The 22697-nt window shown below is 39.3% G+C and overlaps 1 protein-coding gene across 11 annotated transcripts in view; it reads right to left on the bottom strand.

The window, feature by feature from the left end:
* The window catches only part of atp2b2 (ATPase plasma membrane Ca2+ transporting 2), a 128798-nt gene that overhangs the window by 51164 nt on the left and 54937 nt on the right, over positions 1 to 22697 (bottom strand). For all 11 annotated transcript variants that reach the window (XM_044165943.1, XM_044166021.1, XM_044165968.1 and 8 more), the window contains exon 2: positions 21681 to 22435. In XM_044165943.1, the coding sequence (XP_044021878.1) occupies positions 21681 to 21879 (199 nt within the window). In that variant the 5' untranslated portion in view covers positions 21880 to 22435. The remainder of the gene's footprint in view (positions 1 to 21680; positions 22436 to 22697) is intronic.

Genomic DNA, 22697 nt, shown 5'->3' with positions numbered 1-22697 from the left:
GGGCTGCAATCATTTCACATTGAAATATAACATACTGCATAGTCTTAGCTATTTCTGCCATGTAATAGGTACCTCTGTATATGAGATGGTGCATCAGGTCAGCGTGACAGTTAACCTTGTTAAATGTTTTAACTGTGTTCTCCTTCAATGCCCTTGAGATGTGAGCTATGCTGTAATCTATCTGCCTCATCATTAAATACTCATTGCTTCCTGGAAAATCCTCCGCTACATTTTCATTCCTTCCTGGATCGCTGACTGCAATGCTGCTTAAGATTCATTTGCCAGATTATGAAATATTGAAGGCTAAATACTGTCAGCCCACCTAACTGCTCTGGCAGTAGATTTTGAGGAGGGAGTGAGAGGGCATAACAACTGTGGCGATACACAGATGAGTCACAACAACCTCACTGAGGATTAAGGGTGATTGCAAAGGAGTCTTTGTGTTAGAGTTCATTACCAAGCAGTGAAGTCTGAACAGATAGTGATATACATGCAAACTACATACCAAATGTGCATGAACAATAGATGGACATAGATAAGGAACTCCTGTTACTGTATAATCAGTGGTGGAAGAAGTACTCAGATGTTTTACTTAAGTAAAAGTAGTAATACTATAGTGCAGAAATACTGTTGCAAGTCAGTCATGCATTCAGAATTTTACGTAAGCAAAAGTACAAACATATTAGCATCAATATATACTTAAAGTACCAAAAGTAAAAGTACTCATTATGCAGAATGGCCCATTTATATTATATTATTGGATTATAATTATTGATGCATTAATGTGTAAGTATCACTATAATGTTGCAGCTAGTAAAGGTGTAGCTAAATGTAACTACTTTATATACAAAGTTTGATTTTATCGTATCTTAATCTATAATAATAAATGATCAATTATTTGTTATGCATTATTTGTTTGATTATATTTTGTATTAATAATGTGAATCAACTGAAGTTATCAAATAAATATAGTGGAGTAAAAAGTACAATATTTGCCTCTGAAATGTAATGGAGTTGAAGTATGGAGTAGCAGAAAAGGGTAAAAGTACAAGTACCTCAAAATTGTACTTAAGTACAGTACATATTAAATGTATTTAGTTACTCTCCACCACTGTGTATAATGGATAATGTATTTTTAAAAAGCTCATTGTAATTGTTGTTCAAACAGTAAAAGCCTTTTTGAGTCCACCTATGAAATATGAGATGATGCACTATCATTAGTGTTAGATTGCAGTTCCCTTTTAGATCATCAGCTGATGAACTTAAAACAAACAGTGGGCATCCTGGTGACTCAGCAGATTAAATAAAAGCCATTTACTGTACCAGAAACGCATGCTGTGTTTTAATCTTATTTATGAATTTGGTTGCAAGCCATTAAATCACTTCTATATTTTCAGTCACTTTCTACTGATTACTAGCTAATTAAGCAGGCATGCTTAATTATATTTGGCCATACTTGATTGTGAGCATTAGATGGCTACAGTTAGAATTTTCAATTCCCATTAGAAAACGTATGATTATGGTATTAATCATGAAAAGGACTGCGCCACAAATAATCAGTATAGGGCTTCTTTGGCCGTCTGGGTTCAGGGGCAAGAAAAGCTGCCCCTGCTTCTGTAAATTAACACACAAATTGACTCTATAATGAGCCTCTCTGCTCTTAAATCATTTTAAAAACCTGACCATGATGTTTGCCATTGTGACAACACTAATGTAATGATAATAAGATATACTATACTAAAAACACAATGATTAGACTTGGGCTGCAACAAATTATTGTTTTCTCTACTGATTCATCTGTCAATTACTTTTCTGATTTATCATATATCATTTAGTCTATAAAATGTCAAAAGAAAAAGTGAAAAAGTAGTGACATAATAAAATTTTTAGTTCTGTGGGATCGACAATCCAAAACCTAAAGATATTTAGGTAAGATATGATGATATAAAAACAGAGAAAAGCAGCAAATTCTCCCATTGAGAAGCCGAAACCAGCTTATTTGGCATTTTTCTTAATATGACTTAACTGACTATCACAACTGTTATTAATTTCCTGTCAACTTTGACTAGATTACAGAATTATTATTATGTATGACCAAAGATTTAAAGACATTCTTTAAAACTTGATGAAGATAAAACTGAATTTTTTTCATCCTCCTCGTCAGTAATGCGCTGATGTGTCAAACACAGCAGAATCTGTGATATGAATCTGCTTTGACAAATGGTACCTACCTAACATCCTGTTTCCAAATGGACAAGACAGGGACATGACATCAAACAATTTCAAAAAACTTTATGCCATCCTTTCAGCATAAGAGGATTTTTTTTTTCAGTCAGAGGGAACATGGTGGCATATTTTAACAGTTGGCCCTTTTTTGTAGGTGACTAAAAATAGATCTCCATGGAAACACTATGCATCCCACTCGTTGAGTGGAAATACCCACGCCGAATGTGTGAATATGTAAGTAAGTGTGTGTATGTGTTTTGTATGTGTGTTTTGTGTTGAAGGACATGCATGCATGTGTATGTGTGTACAGGTATGTATGTTCCAACAAAGAAAAGACAGTAAAGAATGAAATGACGCGATGACCTTCAAATGTCCTTGTGAAAAAGGCACGTCATAGTATAGCAGCAAACAAATTACATATACACACACATATATATATATCTATATATATATATATATATATATAGATATATATATATATATATAAATAAAAGAAATCATCACATAATGGAGTGAACAACATTTTACAACATTCTGGCGGGGTCCACGCTGTAACTGTTTTTTACATCTTCCTGCCTGTCTGAACCCCCCCCCAATACTGTGTGCCACAGTGTCCAACACAAGTTGCCATGGCAACAGGGTTCTACAATGATGATGATGATCATCATCATCATAACGACGCAAAATACTGATGCTGTTTTTCTGCAGCGAATCAATAGCTTCAATATGTACTCTCAGATTTCACCATTTTATAAAGAGAGAGGGGAGAATGAAGAGGGAAGACAGAGAGGGTTGAAGTGTGACTCAGAGAGCACAAGAGAGTGAGAAAAAGAGAGAGACAGGGACCGAAACAGAGAGTAGGCTGGATGTAGAGTAACTCTATGAATAATAACCCATCAGCGGCTAAATGGTGGATAATTATCATGCTCTTATTAGAAGATCGAGGGATGGAGAAATGTGTCACAGTGTCCTTGAGAATGACCTCCATAATAATGACACCATTTTATGCCATAAAAAATTTTGAGGTTTGTTACTGTGCATACAAAGGCAAAATACAATACAATACAGTAGAAAGAGCTTCAAAGGGCATATGTTCTTAAGGATGTGTAAGTAAATTACAAAGACAGGAGGTGGGAGTGGGATGTGAAAAGATTCAGACAATAACAGGAAAGTGCACACAAAGCCAAGAAAAAGGAAACAAAACCTTTGCATGCTTTTTGGGTCATGCTACGAAGGTGATGGGTTTGTGTCTGTTATGTAGGAGAAGGTGGAAGATGTTACAGCACTACATACATTATTATGATGGTGCTAGTTCAGGGGAGGAAAGTACTGGATGCTTTTACATTAGCCTTTTACTTGTTGTCCTTGTTTTAGCTGTATGACTATGTGTATCTTCCTGTGCATTTGTTCTTGGCACTCTATGTAAGTACATTAAGAGATACTGGAAAACATTACTATATTTACTATATATTACATTACTATATATATTTACTTAAGGTTCAGTTTCCAAGGTGATATATTTTCCACAGCATATTTACTTTCAAAGGTTTTTAGAAAGAGAGATAGAAACAAAGCTTTACAACCTAAATTCTAACCAAGTAGAGAGCAGAGCAAAAAATAATGTGAGGCGATTCATCACACCTGAGAGAGAGACAGAAGTAGGTGAAAACCTAATATATGCGCAATCTTGTAAACTGCAAAGGTTTCGATCTGCTGACCCGGTGTCACACATGGGACTCCCCCACTGTCTCTGCTCCCAGCAAAGAAGACACAGTGGGATTCACCCCAAATGGTATTGAATGCCATCATCTTCCTGCTGAACCGCATCTACACCCACCTGGACAAGCCGGCAAGCACGGTGAGGATCATGTTTTTTGACTTCTCCAGTGCTTTCACCACCATTCAGCCAGAACTGCTGGGTGAGAAGCTGGCAGCGATGCAGGTGGAGGCCCCCCTCGTGTCCTGGATTGTTGACTACCTGACTGGCAAACCATAGCATGTGCGTCTGCAGCACTATGTGTCGGACAGCATGGTCAGCAACGCTGGGGCCCCTCAGGGGACTGTCCTCTCTCCCTTCCTCTTCACCATCTACACCACAGACTTCAGCTACCAAACAGAGACCTGCCACCTTCAGAAGTTTTCTGATGACTCTGCTGTGGTGGGAAGTATCAGCAGTGGTGATGAGTCTGAGTACAGGGCTGTGGTGGGGAACTTTGTCTCATGCTGTGAGCAGAACCATCTGCAGCTCAATGCGACAAAGTCTAAGGAGCTGGTGGTAGATCTACAAAGGGCCAAGGCACCAGTGACCCCGGTTTCCATCCAGGGGGTCAGTGTGGACATTGTAGAGGATTACAAGTACCTGGGAGCACACATGGACAATAAACTGGACTGGGCTAAGAACACTCAAGCCCTCTTTAGGAAAGGCCAGAGAAGCCTCTGTTTTCTGAGGAGGCTGAGGTCCTTCAACATCTGCCGGACAATGCTGAGGATGTTTTATGAGTCTGTGGTGGCCAGAGCTAACAGACTGGCCATCAAACTCTTTAACTCCTCCCTCTAAGTATCAGTCTGTATGACCCTAGGTCACTAAACCGGACATTGGATCATTAACATCACTGTAATACTTGAAATAATTGTGCAATATTCTCTGTTTAATACTCTGGTTATCTTACCTGTATTATAGTGTATTATATTTTGATTGCTTAGTAATTCTATTCCTTCTATTCTCAAGTGCGCATTGAAGTGATAGTGAGCAGCTGTAACGAAAGAGTTTTCCCTCGGGGATCAATAAAGGATTTCTGATTCCGATTTCGAAACAAAATCTTTAGTTTAAGACAATAGTGGCGAATATAACTAAATTGAACAAATTATTCCTGTGAGCGGTTGGCCACACCCAACAGCACAGCAGGTCCACCCACTGTTAAATGAAGATGTAATTAAAGAAAGGAAGTCCTTATTCTCCCTTAATCACGGTAGGGCTGGATGTTTTTGGGGAAACATCGGGGGATTAATGTTAGTGCAGCATTTAAAACAGCAAGAAAGGTGTGACTCAACCCCTGTCCTGTATTTAGAGAAGATTTCTCCAGTTTGAAGAGGGATTTCTTAGCAGTCATATGCTCCTCTGTACACTCCACATTGAGAGAGCAAATGGGTAGGGCAGGAGTCAGGCTCTCTCTGTGAGGATGAGTTGATGTGATGTCATCAATGTAGCAAAACAGGCAAGCAGACATACTGTACTATATGTAAACAAACAACTGAGAAAATACATTCTCTCATTTCATGAGGAGTCACGGGGTCACACTAACACAAATACATCCTTGCACGCACAAACACACACACATAGAATTATCTCTCACTCCCCTAAGGACAGCCCCATCTAAACAGGTAATGGACTAGAAAGTGACACTGAGCAATTTCTGATGCAATGTCTTTCCCATCACGTGTGTACTGTATGTATGTTCGTGTGTGTGACACCATACTACAAGCTATTACGTTATGTTTCTGCTTGTGCGGAAACATTTACACATCAGTCTAATATTGCAAATGTACTGTGCTACACCTAAGAGAAACAAACTCCGGGAGCAGGATCAGCAGCAGATTTTCATCTTTATCAGGCAACAGAGAGCTCAGAGGAGCTCTGGTCACAGTTGCTGCTTTTACAGGTATATTACTTAAAAGGAATAGTTCGACATTTTGGGAAATACGCTTATTCGCGTTGTTGGTGAGAATTAGATAAGAAGATTGATACCACTCTTATGTCTGTACATGAAGGGGGGGGGGGCACTATTTCTTGGCGGGGACCAGTTGCCATGCAACCAGCAGAGACTCAAGGAAGTTACTGGTCCCGGCCAAGAAATAGTCTGGCACATAACCACCCATAAAACTGCAAATTGTTTTTACTATTTGAGACATGGCGTGTTAATTAGTGAGATTTAGAGGTGCAGGCAGGCAGATTTTGTCACCTTTGGATGTTTCGCACGTCTTCCAAAGCTGAATTATGTGTGACTCTGACAATGCTACAAGCTGACCACTAAAAACACCTTTTGGTCTTCTGGTCTAGGTATTACAGGTCCTTCATTATTAAGACCAAGAAGCCACTGCATCTGAACTCTGATGCCACCTAATTTGTGTTTTCTATAAAAAGGCTCAAACACCAGGGCAGTTTTTAACGGTCTCCCAACAATCAAAATTAAATGTATGTTGCAATGCCGAAAATAAAATATGCAATTGGGTGTGTATGTGTGAGTTTGTGGGGGCAGCTGTACAAGTGGGTGAGTTTTGCTGTCATGCACTGTGCTCTATGAATCTGACTCATGCGAGAGATGGCAGAGTGGAGTGAGACAACACAGCTCACAGCTCTCTCTCTCACATGCATACATACAGACAAACACACACCACTCACTCCACAGGATAACGGATTATTACTTAGTATTCCTACTTCATAGTATACAGCTAGATGAAGATGGTTGTATAAAGTCTTCAGGTCTAAAAGACTGAATAATGCATCCCACATTCATTTCATATCAGATATTATGTTCTGACCCAAAGAAAACATGCTCTCTTGTTTCTATGACAATACTTCTTGCAGTTTCATTTCATGATGTTGGGAAAAAAGCTGATTATGTAATGTTACGCATGTTAAAATTATGTAATGTTATGAAGTAAAACAGGCCTCTACAATTACAAATAGATGTGGTTAGTGTGTGCTGCTCATATCACAGAATTTTAATACCCAAAGGTTTAATTTACACCTCTTAGAAATCTTTTATGGAGGCCTGGCAAGTAGCACAAGAGCAGCACGAAGGGGAAAAAACAGAAACAAGCTCAAAGTGACTTATGTAGGATGAAAGCTTCAGTACATATGGTCCTTATCAAAATTCATGAAACAGTTATTATTAATTATGTGCATGGGTGAGGTCCAGTTCATATTATGGACCCCTGGGACTGTGTGGCCCCGGGGGCATGTGAGCCACATTTTTTTTTTTAAATCACGTGTATGTGTATTAGGGCTGCACGATTAATCATATCAAGATCATGCCTCGCTGCGATTCTTATGTGAGACACAGAGGAGTACAAATGTGGTGAAAAGAAAAGGCTTTCTTAAGAAGAACAAAACTGTGTCAGAATTGAGTTAATGCTGTGCTTGTGCTCTAAAAAAAAGTTGTGCAGTCTGCTGTGTGGGACCAAATTCACAGACGATGATGAGAGTTAAAAGCACCTACACCCTATAACCTTTGCAAGAAAATGTAGCACCACAAAATTGTACAACCACTTGAAAAGTCACACACACACACAAAAATTATTATTAGACCAGGAAAAGTTCATCAGAAAATCTCTTTCACCTGACCAATTAAACATCCATAGGGGGAGCCTAGAAAAGAGATGGTGTCCCTAAAAATCGTGTGAGAATCATGATCTCATTTCTGAGTGGAAAAAAATTAGATTTTCATTTTGACCATAATTGTGCAGACCTAGTGTGCATGTATGCATGTGTGTGTACAAATGTGCTTATTCAATCTACTGCAAGTGGTCTCTGAGCCTCAAACACAGTAATGTTAAGTGGCCCGACTGCCCTAGATGTGGACACAACATTAATGAGACATCTGTTTATAAGCCTCTGTGTGTGGGGGGGAAGAATGTGTGTGTGTGTGTGTGTGTGTGTGTGTGTGTGTGTGTGTGTGTGTGTGTGTGTGGCAAAGAAAGAGAAATAGATAGTGAGAGTGTGCCAGCGTGTTTAGACACAAATGCTTAGTGATAAGAGCAAAGTGTAATGGGGTCAGTTACTGTACCTCATCCTTTAATTCCAGACTATTCATCAATCATCAATCTGTCTTTCATTCATCTAACCAGCTATGAAATGATGAAATGTCATTGGTATTGAATTCTTATTTACCTTATAGACACTGTGATAAATAATAAAGAGCTTTAGATGGAGGAAACATACCTGTTCCCTACTCCTCTCATGTGTGACTATATTAGTATATTTATATAGGGACTGTTGTATGCATGACTGCAGGAATACAAGAACATTTTAACAGCTTCAACTACTAAAGATTTACAGCTTATAAATTAATGAACATTCCCATTTACAAATAATAGTCTTAATCATAGGTTATTGGATGAACAAGGATTGAACCTGTATTGCATAGGGGAAAAAAGAATCAAGATTTGAAGAATGCTATTTTGAATAACCCTGACATTAATTTTGGCTCTGTGGCCTTAGCCAACCATGCCGATTAGGAGCTGTTGTATTTTCCATTATACCCACACACATACACAAATACTTCCAACTGCACACAAACGCAGTGGATGCACACTCACATAAATCAGCAACCCTCCCCATCTTGGGAGTGAAAAGGGAGAACGTCCAGGGCCAAGAGGCTGAAAGGCAGAGTGACAGTGGTCTATCTACTGTCTCCCATCTGGGTGTCAGTCTCTGGTTTCACCCAGGGGCTCAGATAAGCTCAGGACACAATAGGGACAGCTATTAAAATTCAAACTACCAGAGAGAGTCATGAAATAGTCATGACAGGTAAGGGAAATCTACACACGCTAATGTGCCCTGTACTGTCTGTCTGCTTGGGGTACAGCGAGAAAGGTGCTGATAACTGTATAGGGCAAATGCCAATTTAATTAAATATATACTAATAATTATAATAATAACTTGGTGGTCTTCAATATAATTTTGTCAACATATTTGTAAATCCATATGATAGATATTTTTAATGGATTAAAGCATATAAAAATGAACTTTTAATAATTCAACACACTTTTGCAGTAGGAGTTTACAAACACTAACACTGGAGGGAAATTACAGTGATTGAACTGTAATGTGACTGAGCCCATGAAACCCTATCCAAAAAGTTCCATCTGCTGCACAAATGGATGCATCTCCTTTAATATTCCTGACAGCTGTACTTACATGGTATTCAGCACAATTGATTTTTCCATATGCCACTAATGTAAGGCTAGTCATTTAGTGTTGGCAGGGTCATATTTATGTACTGTAAAGGAAAACTAAAATACTAGTACTGGATGTAATAGTAGGATATTTGCCATCAAATAGAAGACAGACTGTATATTACCAGAGAAAAGGGCTGCAACTGTTGGTGAGTCTATAAAATGTCCAAAAATAATGAAAAATACCCATCACAAGTTCCCAGAGGTTCACAAGGTAATGTTTTTTTGTCCGACCAACTGTCCAAAATCTAAAAATATAAGTGATTTATTGTTTCAATAATCACAATAATTGCTTAAATGTTTCAATACTACTGCAAAAATGCAACACTATGCAACAAAGAAAATCATCTATGCTGAAATTATCCACCCTTACATATGTGCCTCCATAATAAAGGGTTTGCAGTGGTGGAAAGTCACTAAGTACATTTACTGAAGTGCTGTACTTAAGGTACAATTTTGAGTGCGAATTTGTAATTTTCTACATTTCAGAGGAAAAATTTGTTCTTTTTAATCCACTCCATTCATTTGACAGCTATAGTTATATTTACGTTGCATATTAGGATTTTACATTAGAAACATTTGATGAGCTTATAAAATACAATACAATAGTATAGATTAAACTACTTAACAGTATAAAAATAAGTTAAAACTAGCTCCACCTCAGCTAACTACAACAGTAAAATGGGTATTTTTACTTTGATACTTAAGTACATTTTGCTGATAATACTTCCATACTTTTACTTACGTAAGATTTTGAATGTATGACTTTTACTTCTGTTACTTATGAGTATTTTTACATTGTTGTATTGGTACTGTTATTAAGTAAAGGATCTGAATACCTTTTCCATCAAAGGTTGTACAAAATCCCCCAATGAAGATTCCTTTAAATCTGCTGTACTGTGTGCATTTACTAGATAAAATTGCAAAAGCTGAATAACACTGTCAGAGAGAAGGGGTAGATTACTGAACTGTAGAAGCTGAAATGATGTGCTTGCACATTAGGTGGTGCCTGATTTTGGTGCTTTGATCCTGCTCCATTGGGTGAGTGTGACTATCTCTGTGGAAGTATCCCTATTCCCCTGGGAAGACTAAACAGGCTGAGTTTCTGCTTCCTTTATGCCAATGGGCAGGCATGGAGGGAGACGTTTAAAAGGTTCAGAAATGGTCAAATTCTAAGTTAGAAAAAGACAGTATCCATGTTCCTGTTCCTCTTTTCTGCTGTTGCCCGGAAGTTATGGATTATTATCAACAGTATGTGTAAACTCAAAGTTGAGAGATAGCTGCTCTGTGCCCTTGAGCAAGGCAGGGCTGGATCCGGTCTAAGACTGTATCTGTTTATGTGCCCTTGAGAAGGAAATGCTGTCTGTCTGTCCGAGTTGGCAGCAGTGGTACCACCCTTGTTCTGCCCCACAGTGGGAGAAGAGAGGTCAACTCAGGAAAAGAGCTGACATAGAGAGAAACAAGCCGGTTATAGCCCGGGACTCTGCATATTCAGCTAAAAGCATCACCATGCCTGTCAACTCGCTATCCATACTCCTGGCTTCCAGCAGCCAGTTCAGATTCAGGACATTTCAGAGGGCAAGAACTGGATTTAGATGTATGACAGCAACCTGGGACAGAGAAGCATTTGGAGATGTCAGTTACAGATGTACTGTATTTTTTTTTTTTTTTTTAGCAATTTACTTATCTAAGGACAGACTTTCGAGGCAGGCAGGAACTAAAATAATGAGGTGGTGTGGTGGCCTGATGGTAGAAAACTTGTTGGGGGGTGGGGTCAATCACAGGTTCAACAGCCACTTGTCCTGTCCCTCAAGAGCCCTTGAGCAAGACATTACTCCCCTACCTGTACACTCGTCGTAAATTACAAGACTGTCAACTAAAATGTGTAGTTTTAGGGCTGCACGGTATATTGTTTCAGTGTTGACAATGCGATGTGTGCATGTGCAATAGACACATTACAGGACGCACAATGTCAAGTAAGGCAAATTAACTCAAACACGTCATGCTACAACTGTTTTGCTGCTTGATACATAAGGAAAACTCACAAGGTTCTCATTTTCCATGAGTAATGTACAAGAGAAGTCTGTCTGATATTACATAATTGAGTCCGATTTTTTCCGAGTTCTTGGATACACCGAGTTTGATCAGTTCCCAATGTGCTCTGGCGAAGGGGTGCACTTAATCAATTTATCAAACAACCAAAGCAGGGCCCAAAAGTCGCCTACAACAACCTGAAAATGAGCTTGTTGACTGTTTTGGTTGTTTGATAAATTGATCAAGTGTACCCCTTCACCAGAGCACATAGTGAACTGATCGCTGTACATGCAGAGTCTTCGTGTCACCTGCCTGTAAACAGCATGCGACACGCCTACTGTCACATAATTTTGCCTGGATGCTAGAGGCAAGCGTTCAGTTGTGCCAGGCGGCTTTTGAGTGCATGTATTCCTGTTATCAGCGGCAACTCGTCCTGGTGCTGATTAAAAGGTATTGTCACAGGGCTGGTCCGTACCCTAATGCAAGAAACGCTTCACTCACACACACACACACACACACACACAAACAAAATTTGTAACAGTATCCAGATCTATCTGTACTTACATCTTGCTTACATAATAAATCTGTTTGTTGCTTGAGTTTGAGAGTCTTACCATCCTTAGCCATGCCAGGAGGCCTGTTTATCTTCCACCACGCAGATTGCGCATACATTTTAACATCGTTAGAAATGGTTACATGTAAATAACACAACTGCGACACACAAGTCCATTGTAAAGTTTATTGAGAAACGTGCTGTTTTTCCCCAAATACCTCTCCACCTGATCTCTCTCCACTTGTCCATGCCGGTGTCAGAGTCACATACAAGCTGATTTCTGGAGGGGTAGCAGAGGGCTGAACCAAGTGTGGTAGAAGTAGGAGGCGTGTTTTGTTTTGTTAGAAGAGGATAGACTTTTAAAGTACCCAATTTCTGAAAATTATGATTGTTAATTGTATATTGGAACATGAATAACACACTGCATGTATATGGTAAAATTTCCTGTATTTTTTCATATTGCAAGATCGTGCCGCCCTAGTTTTAAATTTTAAGTATGAAAAACAAGGAGAAAGAATATTACTACACTGAGGAAATATGAAAATAGCTGATTTCATCTCTGGCCCTGATAACAATGCTTTAGCATTACATCACCAATTATTTCAAAGCCAGGGTAGTCTGGCAGCAAAAAAAACAAGAAAAAGGAAAACAAAATCACTGCACTGCACTGTCAATCAGTGTTTCATGCTTGAAAAGATTAGATCATAATAAAATCAGATCAGATGTGAAATAGCTAAACAGTCACAATAATCTGTAATTTCATAGGTAATGTAAAGTGAGGACGAGATTATTTTTCAAATGAACTGAAAATTTACAATTCAAGTATAGCCTAAAGATTTGTAGAATTAACAGTTCAAATCTTATAATTCCTTGTTAGATGTTTCTTTTACATTAGTTTCCTCAGGAAAGTTGACTGAGCACATATGTTATATGTTTTTCAGCACTGGATTGAGTGCTGAGTTTCATATTTTTTATCTACCAAGACAACCACATTTTCAGTCATGTCTACTGAATACCAATCTGTACATTATAGTATACACTCACACAGGCAGACATACTGTATACTGCGTCAGCACCAGGCTCCATGAGAGCAGGCCAGTAGAGTCTGGTTTTTGGCATCTGTCTAATTCAGTCAGGAATCTCTTGGGACAGCTGACTTCACTGCCAGCCATGTCCAGCATCTGCGTTTGTGTGCGTGTATGTATGTATGTCTACATATCTGTCTGTCTGACAGACCCTCTGACAAGATGGGATTTAATAAAAGAAAGTCTTCACTGCCTCAACTACTATACAGTACAGTATCATACAATATATATACACGGTAGAGAAATGCTTGCTTTGTTTTGACAGAAGTCTTCTAAAACAAAAAATACACAAAATATTAGGGACATCTTCCTGATACAACTGCAGCCTTGTTTTCACTGCTGTTTCAAAGCATTAAAATCCTTCTCTAGCTCATCTGATTCTCCTTCTATCGTAACGGGTATATTTGTCATGAGGGAAATCAATATGGTATACTGGCTTTTCAGCTGATGCACCACTATTGATAAAAAGAGAGTACAGGTTCAAGATCATTTGTAAATTGAAGGCCAATTTCTCAAAACAAACATTAGGCTTGTTCTAGACTAGGCGTGCATTTCAGTGGACATCTAATGGATATAAGTTTTGGTTTAGTCCAAGATCTTGTTTAATCCCTGTCTGGGAAACCAGCCCACAGTGTACTTCTCTAGAGACGGTAATCAAACCCTTATATAAAAGCCCTTCGCAACACGTCCCAGAGGAAATGTTCACAAGCCATTATTTTTTTTTCCCCACACCTGCTCATCTTTTTGCATCATGCTGCATTTAAAAAATAGCAACACTTTGTAACAAGGCATACTTTGTAGTAAGGCATAGAAAGGGTTTATCAGTTGTCACTAACAACTTTATTAATGGTTAAATCATTCTTAAAATATTATTTGTTCTGATGTTTTTCAGCTATCTTCAAGATGATAAGAGGTATAAACTGTCTGAGATTGGTCCTTTATGACTAATTAAAGCCAAAATCTGATCTGCATTGCTTTTAAACCAGTATACTGTATTGTTATATCCATGTCTATGATCGACTAATGAAACACACACAGCGTATAGATAAAATGCTGAACAGCTTTGTTGGGTCGTGTCTGCCAACTTCAGGTCTAGCTTTCATTTCTTTGAGTGTAACAAACTGTACTGTAAACTATAAAAATTTTCATAGGATACTAAAAAACTGAGATGAAACAACTACACATACATGACACTAGATGCTTTGTCATCTTTGCTATAGTTTGAACATGCAGAGTGTTGGATGGATTGCAGATTTAAAGATCAAAGTAAAAAGACAAAGTTCTTTTCATTTGAATGGTGCTTATTACTAATCTAGAAGCATCAATAAAACATTTATTAACCATTTATTAAATCAGGCATTTTTTAAGATATACCAAAGACCTGTATTAGATGGACCGCTCCTTAAGACAGCACATTTCTTTCCCTGGTAAATCTTCTTAATATTGCATGTAGAGTGCTATTGCAAAGTGATTGACCTCTGTGCCATAATAAGGCTTAAGCCTGCCTCAAGGTCACTGCTACTACACAGCATAAGAACACCTGTGTGAGTACTGGTGTGTATTTGTGTGGTTTTGCTGCCTCACAGAGCAAAATGGCTGTATATCATGTTTAATCTGTCCTCTAAGATCCATCTCTCTCTCTCTTCTTCACTGCCTCCGATTTTATTCTCTCTCTTTTCCTACCTCTTCTATTCCTTTTACAGAGTCACTAGGGGAGGGTAGGAGAGGGGAGGGCAGAGAGGAAGGAAGAAGGAGAGGAGTTGCAGAGCAGGAGAAATTGTCCTTATTAAAGAGATGGCTGCTCCATGTGAGAGATCCCTTGTGGGACAGAGATTAAATAGACTGCGTCAGAGGGGAACGCGCTCGCAGTGCTGCGGCTGGAGGACGCGATAAGTGTGATCATCAGGGAGGGATGGAGGAAAAAGAAAGAGAGCACGGAGGAGAGATGGGATGAGGGACAAACAGACGAGAACAATGGAGGAGAGGGGGAGAAGGAACAACAGGGTTAAGATTAGAAGAGGAGAATTTGCAGAAATGTAGGAGCACCCAGACTGAAATGTGGAATTTATTTCAAGGGAGGGATAAAAAAAAGATCAGAAGGAAAACAGGGAGAAGGTGGATGTGAATGAAGGAAAATGATAAATGAGATAAAAGGGGAGAACAGGAGAGGTGTTTCAAGAGGATAGAGAGAGGAAAGGAGAAGATAAAAAGGTGAGAAGAGGTGGATGAGAGATGTGTGGGGCAAATAGTTTCCTGAGTTATGTATAGAATTCATAAAGGCCTCGTCATGGTAGCAGTACAGAACATAGCGAGTGAGTTATGTAGGAGGAATAAGAAGAGTAATAGTAGCACAGCGCTGTCTTGATATTACAGAGGGAATATACAATGCTATGTATGATGCTAGATGGACAACTGTATCTGTAAGAGAAGGTAGAAAAAAAGAAAGATGACTACAAAAACGAAGTGTTGGTTTACTTATTTCTCTACATCTAACCTGGCAGAAAATAATGTTTTTTGACCATCCTTAAGTTTGTCTTTCTCCTGCTACACCTCCATTTTTTTTCTGTCTACATTTTCTGCCAACCACTCACATACACATCACTACATCTGTGTCCTTGACATCTAGGCAATGTCACTGAAGAAAAATGGATGCAAATATAAAAATCACTGGTTACAGATCAATAGATTTGTACCGTATGTGAGACACTATGGTGTGTGTATGTGTTTGTGTGTAGAGACATTTAGGTCTGTTGCTGGTGTGTGTGCATGTGTGTGTGTATATGGAATTGAATCACATTCGGGTAAACGAGTCAAGAACCATCAACAACCTTCTCCCATGAAAAATGGCACCGTGTATGATGTTTCATCTGGCCACTATCCACCACTGTCATTACTGCGACAAAAAGCAACGCAGGGCATTCCCCCTCAGGGATCTGCTAAAAACACAACTGTCCTCAATCAACTGATTGTCACCTGCATTTCTACAAGCCATTTTTTCCCCACTTGTCAAAGCCTACTGTGAGCGATGTTACCAGAGGTGAATCAGCTTAATGCCAAAATAATTGTAGTGTTATCTTTGTTGTCTTTGTTGAAGTCATCGGTAAGTACTGTCTCTATTTCAACAAAGAAACATTTATTTAAATCAATCAAAAATCAAGTATATATTACGGAAATAGATTTTTCAACAGTTTAGGGACAAACAAGTTTAGAAATGCTGTGCTACTTTTCCAGCACTATTACATTGTCACTAACTCAGTAAAAGAAGTGAGAGTAGAGAGATGATGAAGGTTATAGATGTGGAGCAGGTCTATTTAGGCTACGCTGTACACTGGCCCACTGGGATATCAGCGACCGACCAGCACACCAAAATAGAAATGGGAGCAGAAGAGAGAAAAAGGAGGAGAGGTAAGGTGTGGTGAGACAGAGGAATGGGAGGTAGAGAGAGAGAGAGTAAAGGCAAGTGGAAGGGTTGATGAGGAGGAGGTCTGGAGGGACAGGAAGGAGAGGTAGGGAGGGATAAAGGTAGGTAAAACGTAAGATGATTTAAGTGAGAAGACATCTATAATAGAGTTGCCAAGTGGGAGGAAATATTTTTCCCATTTTCCATTTTAAAGTTTTCTTTTAAAGGAATATGTGTGACATTTAAAAATCAACTACAGTACATTTTCTTTCTTTCCAAGAATTAGCTGAAAAGATTTCACGTCTGTACGGTAAATACAGTATGTACAGTGGTTGAAGCCAGCAGCAAGTTAGCTTAGCTTAGCATAAAGACTGGAAATGGGGAAACAGCTAGTCTGGCTCTGTTCCAAGGTAACAAAATCCACTTACCAGCATCACTAGTTAACATGTTCAATCCATACAAAAACCAAAGAAAACGTCAATTTGCCATTTCATAGGGGTTTATGTGCCAGACTATTTCTTAAAGTGAGAGAGGTATCAAACTTCTCATCTAACTTTTGGCAAGAAATGTAGTTAACTTCTGTTCATGCACTTTTATGTGCACAGGCTTGTACCTTAGACCATTTTTCAACACAGTTGCTCATCTTTTGTACTGATCATTTAACTGCGAGTTTCATGCCCATCCAAGCATGACCAACCCGTCATTGTCTACACTCAAAAAGAATGGGACTTTCACTTTCAGAGCTATGCAAGCCTGAAATAACTCTTCCCACTTAACAATCTATGGGGTGAAGATTAAGAGAAAAAGGGTAGACATGAGGTGTCAATAGTATTAACCTACAGACATGGACAACCACTTCCATTTTAGCCAGGATATAGATGATTAGATGCAGAAATTTAAGTTATACATTTCTGTATTAGGTTGGAGATCATTACATTTTAGATATAGTTTTGATGTGGTTAAGATGGAGGCTGGGGGAAGGTGATTCAGGTCGAAGAGATTTGTAGGTGGTGGAGGAAGTGTGTGTATGTGCAGTGGGAGTCAAATCAGGGGAACTAGACGCAAAGGGGAGGTGGAGAGAAGATGGAGGAAGTAAGAAGACTGAAATGAGGCGTGGTGATATTAGAGGGCAAAGAGAAAATATTAGACAGAAAAGGGGTGTGGGTGAGGATATGAAATTGCAGTTGGTTGGAAATAAAATAGGTCAGTCTCAGGCTGGCTACAATATAAGTTATTAAAAAAGAAAAATTGCAGAACTTTACTCTTGGATTGAATTCCTATTGCTTATTCAAAGTTCCTGCTGTATTAATTAGTATTAAGTGCTAACTCTCTTCAGTATGCATGAAAAAGCACTTCATTCCATCACCTTGGTGTGTAAAGTCATACTGATGTACAGCTCCGCAGACAGTGAACTGGAAGTTATAAAAAAAAAAAAAAGTGACTACGGCAGTTATGAGGCCGATTTTTGATGGGTGCTGTTGGGTGTTCTGCTTTGGATGATAATACCATTAGGCATACTATACACAGCCACCAAGTCCAAGAACTGGTAATGTATAAAATATTGCATAACTTTGTATTGATGCATATTTTAAAACATTCACTACTTCATTTCCAATATTATGTTATTTCATCCAAGTTTGCAATAATATCTAAATTGCCTGAAAGCTGTAGTTTTGTGAAGTGGATAGGCTTGTTGCATATAATGTTGTTTCTACACGTATCTATGTATTCCTCCTTTCCCACACGGTCTCGCTAAGTACCCTCTTACCCTCCCCTTTCTCACAACATCAAAGACTATCAATGCCCTAAGCACCTCTTCATCCTACCGACCCTTGAGGAACGGCTCTGCCCTGAGCACCCTCTCACAATTCCTTGCTCTCTACCCAGGAGGACCTACCGATGTGCTGCAGCTCTCTACAGTCCCTTGAGAAAATAGTTACACTGTGAGCACCCATCAACCGTCTTTTCTCCTATCTCAAGAGAAGCAGGTCAAACCCCAAGCAGCTTCCTGCCGTCCCTTCTCGGAAACTAAGCTGTAGCCTGACATCCCATCTGGCCCCTGAATGACTCATGCCATTCACCCGCTGGCTGCCTGAGGGAAATGCTAGCTTCTTCACCCCACAGTCACCTACAAGACAACACATAGGTAACTTCATCCTGGGTGCAAGTATACAGACGCAGTACAAGGAAGCAGGCTACTGAGAACATTGAAGGGTAAGAAACAGAGAATCCAGGCATTTTACAGAATTACGTAGATGTGCCACTTAATCGCCATTCATTTCTTCACCATCATCATCATCGTGTATCAAGTTATCTCATGCAATTTTGATTTGAAAAAAGTAATTTTACACCCTGGGGATTTTTATGTTTTAACCTCAATTCAGGTATTACAGTTCTCAATCTCTCATGTATTCTCCAACTACTCTGCTTGGAAATGCAGTGAGCATCATACACTCCAACCCTCAGGCATATATAACTTAAATTTCTTAATAGATAAATAAATAAACAGACTCTCAAATGTCACTATTTGTGCCTTTTTTTCCTAAATTTTACAGTTTCATGTACTGTAGCAACAATGTAGCAAGAGACTACTGACTGTAGCGTCTAAATGCATGTGGTCATGAGTGCAACCTCTTCACTTGTTGCATTTCTATACTTACAGAGGCATTATGCATTTATGCTGCATAACGGGCTATAGCCATTCATGAACTGTTAGTATTATGTGAAAGGGCTGGTATAAGCTACAGTATACAGGGCTAATACGTCAACCGTGCTTAGGGCCTCTTACCATCAAACGCAGGACCCTGGGACACATACACATTACACCACACATGATGACAGCAAGCAATACAGAATACCTTCAAGGATGATTACCATGATCATATTTCTGAGGTAACATATGTTCTGTGGAGCAACTACACAGAACACAGGGGGACCCACACAGAATTAACACTGGGATTACTAACACAAAGCACCAGATACCATTACTCAGTTTCCACTTAGTGAATGTTTCAGTGAGAGATAAAATAATTCATTATAACAATTAATAATTATAAACAGGCCACTAGATACTAGAAGAGGAGCATACTGCTTCTTAGCAGTAGGGCAAGCTCTCAGTCAAAACATGGGGACTTGTTAAATGGTCTTACCCATTGAAAATGTTGACAAACTATGATATTGAAGCACCTCATTTACCCAAACAGAGTACTGCACAAGATGCACAAAGCATTCTTGTAAATCCAATAAATACCAAAATAATTAATGGCACACACACATTTGAGATTGCAGTGTTTTGAGTAATCCAGCCAGCAGAGCATAGCATTTACATACATTCTGAATTGCTCCTTAGAGCCACATACTTTTTCATTCCTTTTATTCTTTATGATTATTATTTTACCCATTGGACATAACAAAGAGGAACTCTAATTTTGCACAGTGATCCAGAATAATGTTAGAGTGGAAGTCTTAAATTGAAATATGAAAATGCACTGGCAATCATTTAATATGAGAATTTTGTCTATTTTAAATGAGCTGTATCGTGTAATTATGACTGAGCCAGTAAGAAAAGAAAACAAAGGTAAATGTCGATGTGGTATTTATTGATTTTGCTATTATGTAATGTTTTAAGATAATGAAGTGTATAATGTGCTTTCCCCTCAGTGTCAGAGATAGTGTTGTACGTGCAGTGGCACTGGTGAAATGTTAGGTTCAACAAATCAGATTACCAATAACAGAAAGCATGTTAATAATTGTAATATTCCTGTTTCTATTTCATACATTTAATTACTTTAATTTTAGTTTTATTGCAAGTCTGCAAACTGTGATCCTGGGTTAGTGTTTAGCGCACTGATAAAATGTAATGTTCATGTATCTAATCAGGATGCTCATGAGAATGGGAAAATGAAATTAGAATTTTATGTCTGTTATGATAATTTTATTGCTAGTTCAAATTGAGTTTAATTTCAGTATCGCTGTAACACTGCAGACATTGTTTCTTACTGATGTTGCAAATATGGTGAGCAATAGGCACCGCATCCCCTATCTGAGTCAGTGTTCATCAGTGCTTTTATTCTATTCAATCCTATTTTGATTTGCTCTTTATTCACTCTTCATTCAACTCTATGACTTCGAAGATTCTCTGAATTTATCTGGTTCCGTTGTCTTGCCGCAGGTATTACCACCAGCTGACCTAGAAGTGGTGCTATTGGATGAGAAGACCAGGGAACACAATCTTCTGTGACTATCAGCATATAAGGTTACAGGTTACCTCTGATGTCACACAGGTGACACTACATGAATACTGATCAATGATCCCTCTATCAGGGGAGGTAGATGATTTCAACACTGTTATAAATATTCAATACACAGATGAAGCCATTAGAGAGGTCTGTTTTTTGTATGCTCGCTGCACTGCAGCTGGGGATGAAGCAACAGAAAATCCTACTTTTATGCAAGTTGTAGATAAAGTAAAGGTTTAGCCGTTTTAACAATAGATATCTATATAAATGTTTTAATACTAAACTTAAGTGGATATTGATGACAGATCTTAGGTAGGTATGTGATAAAATGCATATGAAGGTATTCTGTGGTACCACATGCTATGAGTTTATGCAATTCTCACATTTTTATTGAATATCCACTCCACGAAGAAAAATAGTATTATAATATAGCAAAACTAACCTACACCTATTAGGATAAAAAAATGGAAAGGAGAAGTATCTGGCATTTGTACTGCAGAAAGGAAATATTTACCGTATTTTCCAATTGTTTAAGAGAAAATAAAAAATAGGACAAGGGTGCTATACCTGTTTCCTATTATTATCATTATTATTATTTTCAGTTTTTTGCTTTCTCATTTAACTCATGCCCAGTCCACATTTGCAGACGCCACAGCACATCCCACGTGGTCAAAACCTCTACCGTGTTGCCCCAGAGACATGCTCCTTAATAAGACTTTGGCTGATTGGCTGACAGGATGGGAGAATGACAAGGGAAGGTGGGGGGCTCATGTGGGGGAGAGGGAGGGAGGGGGGCTAAACTGTCCAGAGAGATTTCTATGCATACTAAACAGGTTTAACACTAGCTGGCTGAGAAGAATTTTCATTAGTCCCTTCAAACAGGACTCCCTCCCGTGTCTGCTGTTCTGATGCTGTGCTTATGCATTTCTCCAGGTGTTTTAGAAGGTTTGTGCATGTGTGTGCTTTTACCATTGATTTTTATATCAAATAAAGTAAGTGTACCAAGAAAATAATGATCCATATCCAAACCAAAAGTAAATACAATGAAAACCTACCATCAATCTTATGATCGGCACAACATACAGTAGTAGAACACATTCCTCAAGATGAGATCCTTCATACAATACACACCAGTGCACACATATTCTCATACATACCCAAGCACATACACACAAGCACGGACTCACCTTCTGTGGGTGAGGTTTTCAGTCGTTTGCACAGTCCCTCTACGCCCCCGTAGTCCTCCTGGAGCTTGACCACCGCCTCTGTGCCACGCAGCTCCATCAACGAGCGGAGCTCCATGAGCGAGCAGCCAAAGGCTGCCGCATGGTTGTCCTCGTTTCTTTGGTTCTTGGCATAAAAATCGCTGTTGGACATGTCCCCCATGATGTCAGCTAGTCAAGTCAGTTAGATAAGTGTTTGTTATTGCTTATAGATCAATCAAAAAGCTTGCACAAGAGAGAGATGAGGTCAGACTCATCAAAAAAAAAAATCCAAAACAGGTATCAAGCAGGCAACAAACAAAAAAAAGGGAAAAAAGAATGCCACTTGTAGGTAAAGTAGGCAGACAGAGAGATTAAAAAAGGGGGGGGGGGGATCCAAGGAGATAAATCGATGAGCAGCTTCTCTGTTTCAGGAGAGACTGTGAGATATCAGTAGACCAAAAACCATCAAAGAGAAGAAACAGAAGAGGAGAAAGAGAAGCAGAGAACAAGGAGAGGAGGGGATGATGAAACACAAGTGGGGAGCATCCAGGTGAGTGTTGGACAGCCCCAGTGGTCAGATCCTGAGAAGGGCAATGATGGTGATTGCAAGTCCTGTAGGTCTCAGGCTCACCACGGCTGCAGTCCAGACCCGCTCCATGTGTGGTTTCCCATTGCTGCTATTCTGCTGTTGCATCCGCTGCCTCTCCGTCTCTACATGGTGGTCTTCCCCATCACAGCTACAGAGAGAGAGAGAGAGAGAGAGAGAGAGAGAGAGAGAGAGAGAGAGAGAGAGAGAGAGAGAGAGAGAGAGAGAGAGAGGGGGACAAATTCAAGAGATGAATTCAAAGAGGACAGAAGGTGAGGGAGGAGGAGGAGGAGAGACACAGAGAGAGACAGGGATGAGCGTTGCGTTCTCAGGGCAGGGGTGAATGCAGCGGTAGATAGTGCACGGCTGAAGGACAGCCTCCCCTGTCTGCTGCAGTAACTGTGGCTCTGCTG

Source organism: Siniperca chuatsi, linkage group LG2 (genome assembly GCF_020085105.1).
Source record: "Siniperca chuatsi isolate FFG_IHB_CAS linkage group LG2, ASM2008510v1, whole genome shotgun sequence".
NCBI classification, from domain to species: Eukaryota; Metazoa; Chordata; class Actinopteri; order Centrarchiformes; family Sinipercidae; genus Siniperca; species Siniperca chuatsi.
Note: the sequence above shows the minus strand (reverse complement) of the source record. Positions and strands in the feature narration are given on the sequence as shown.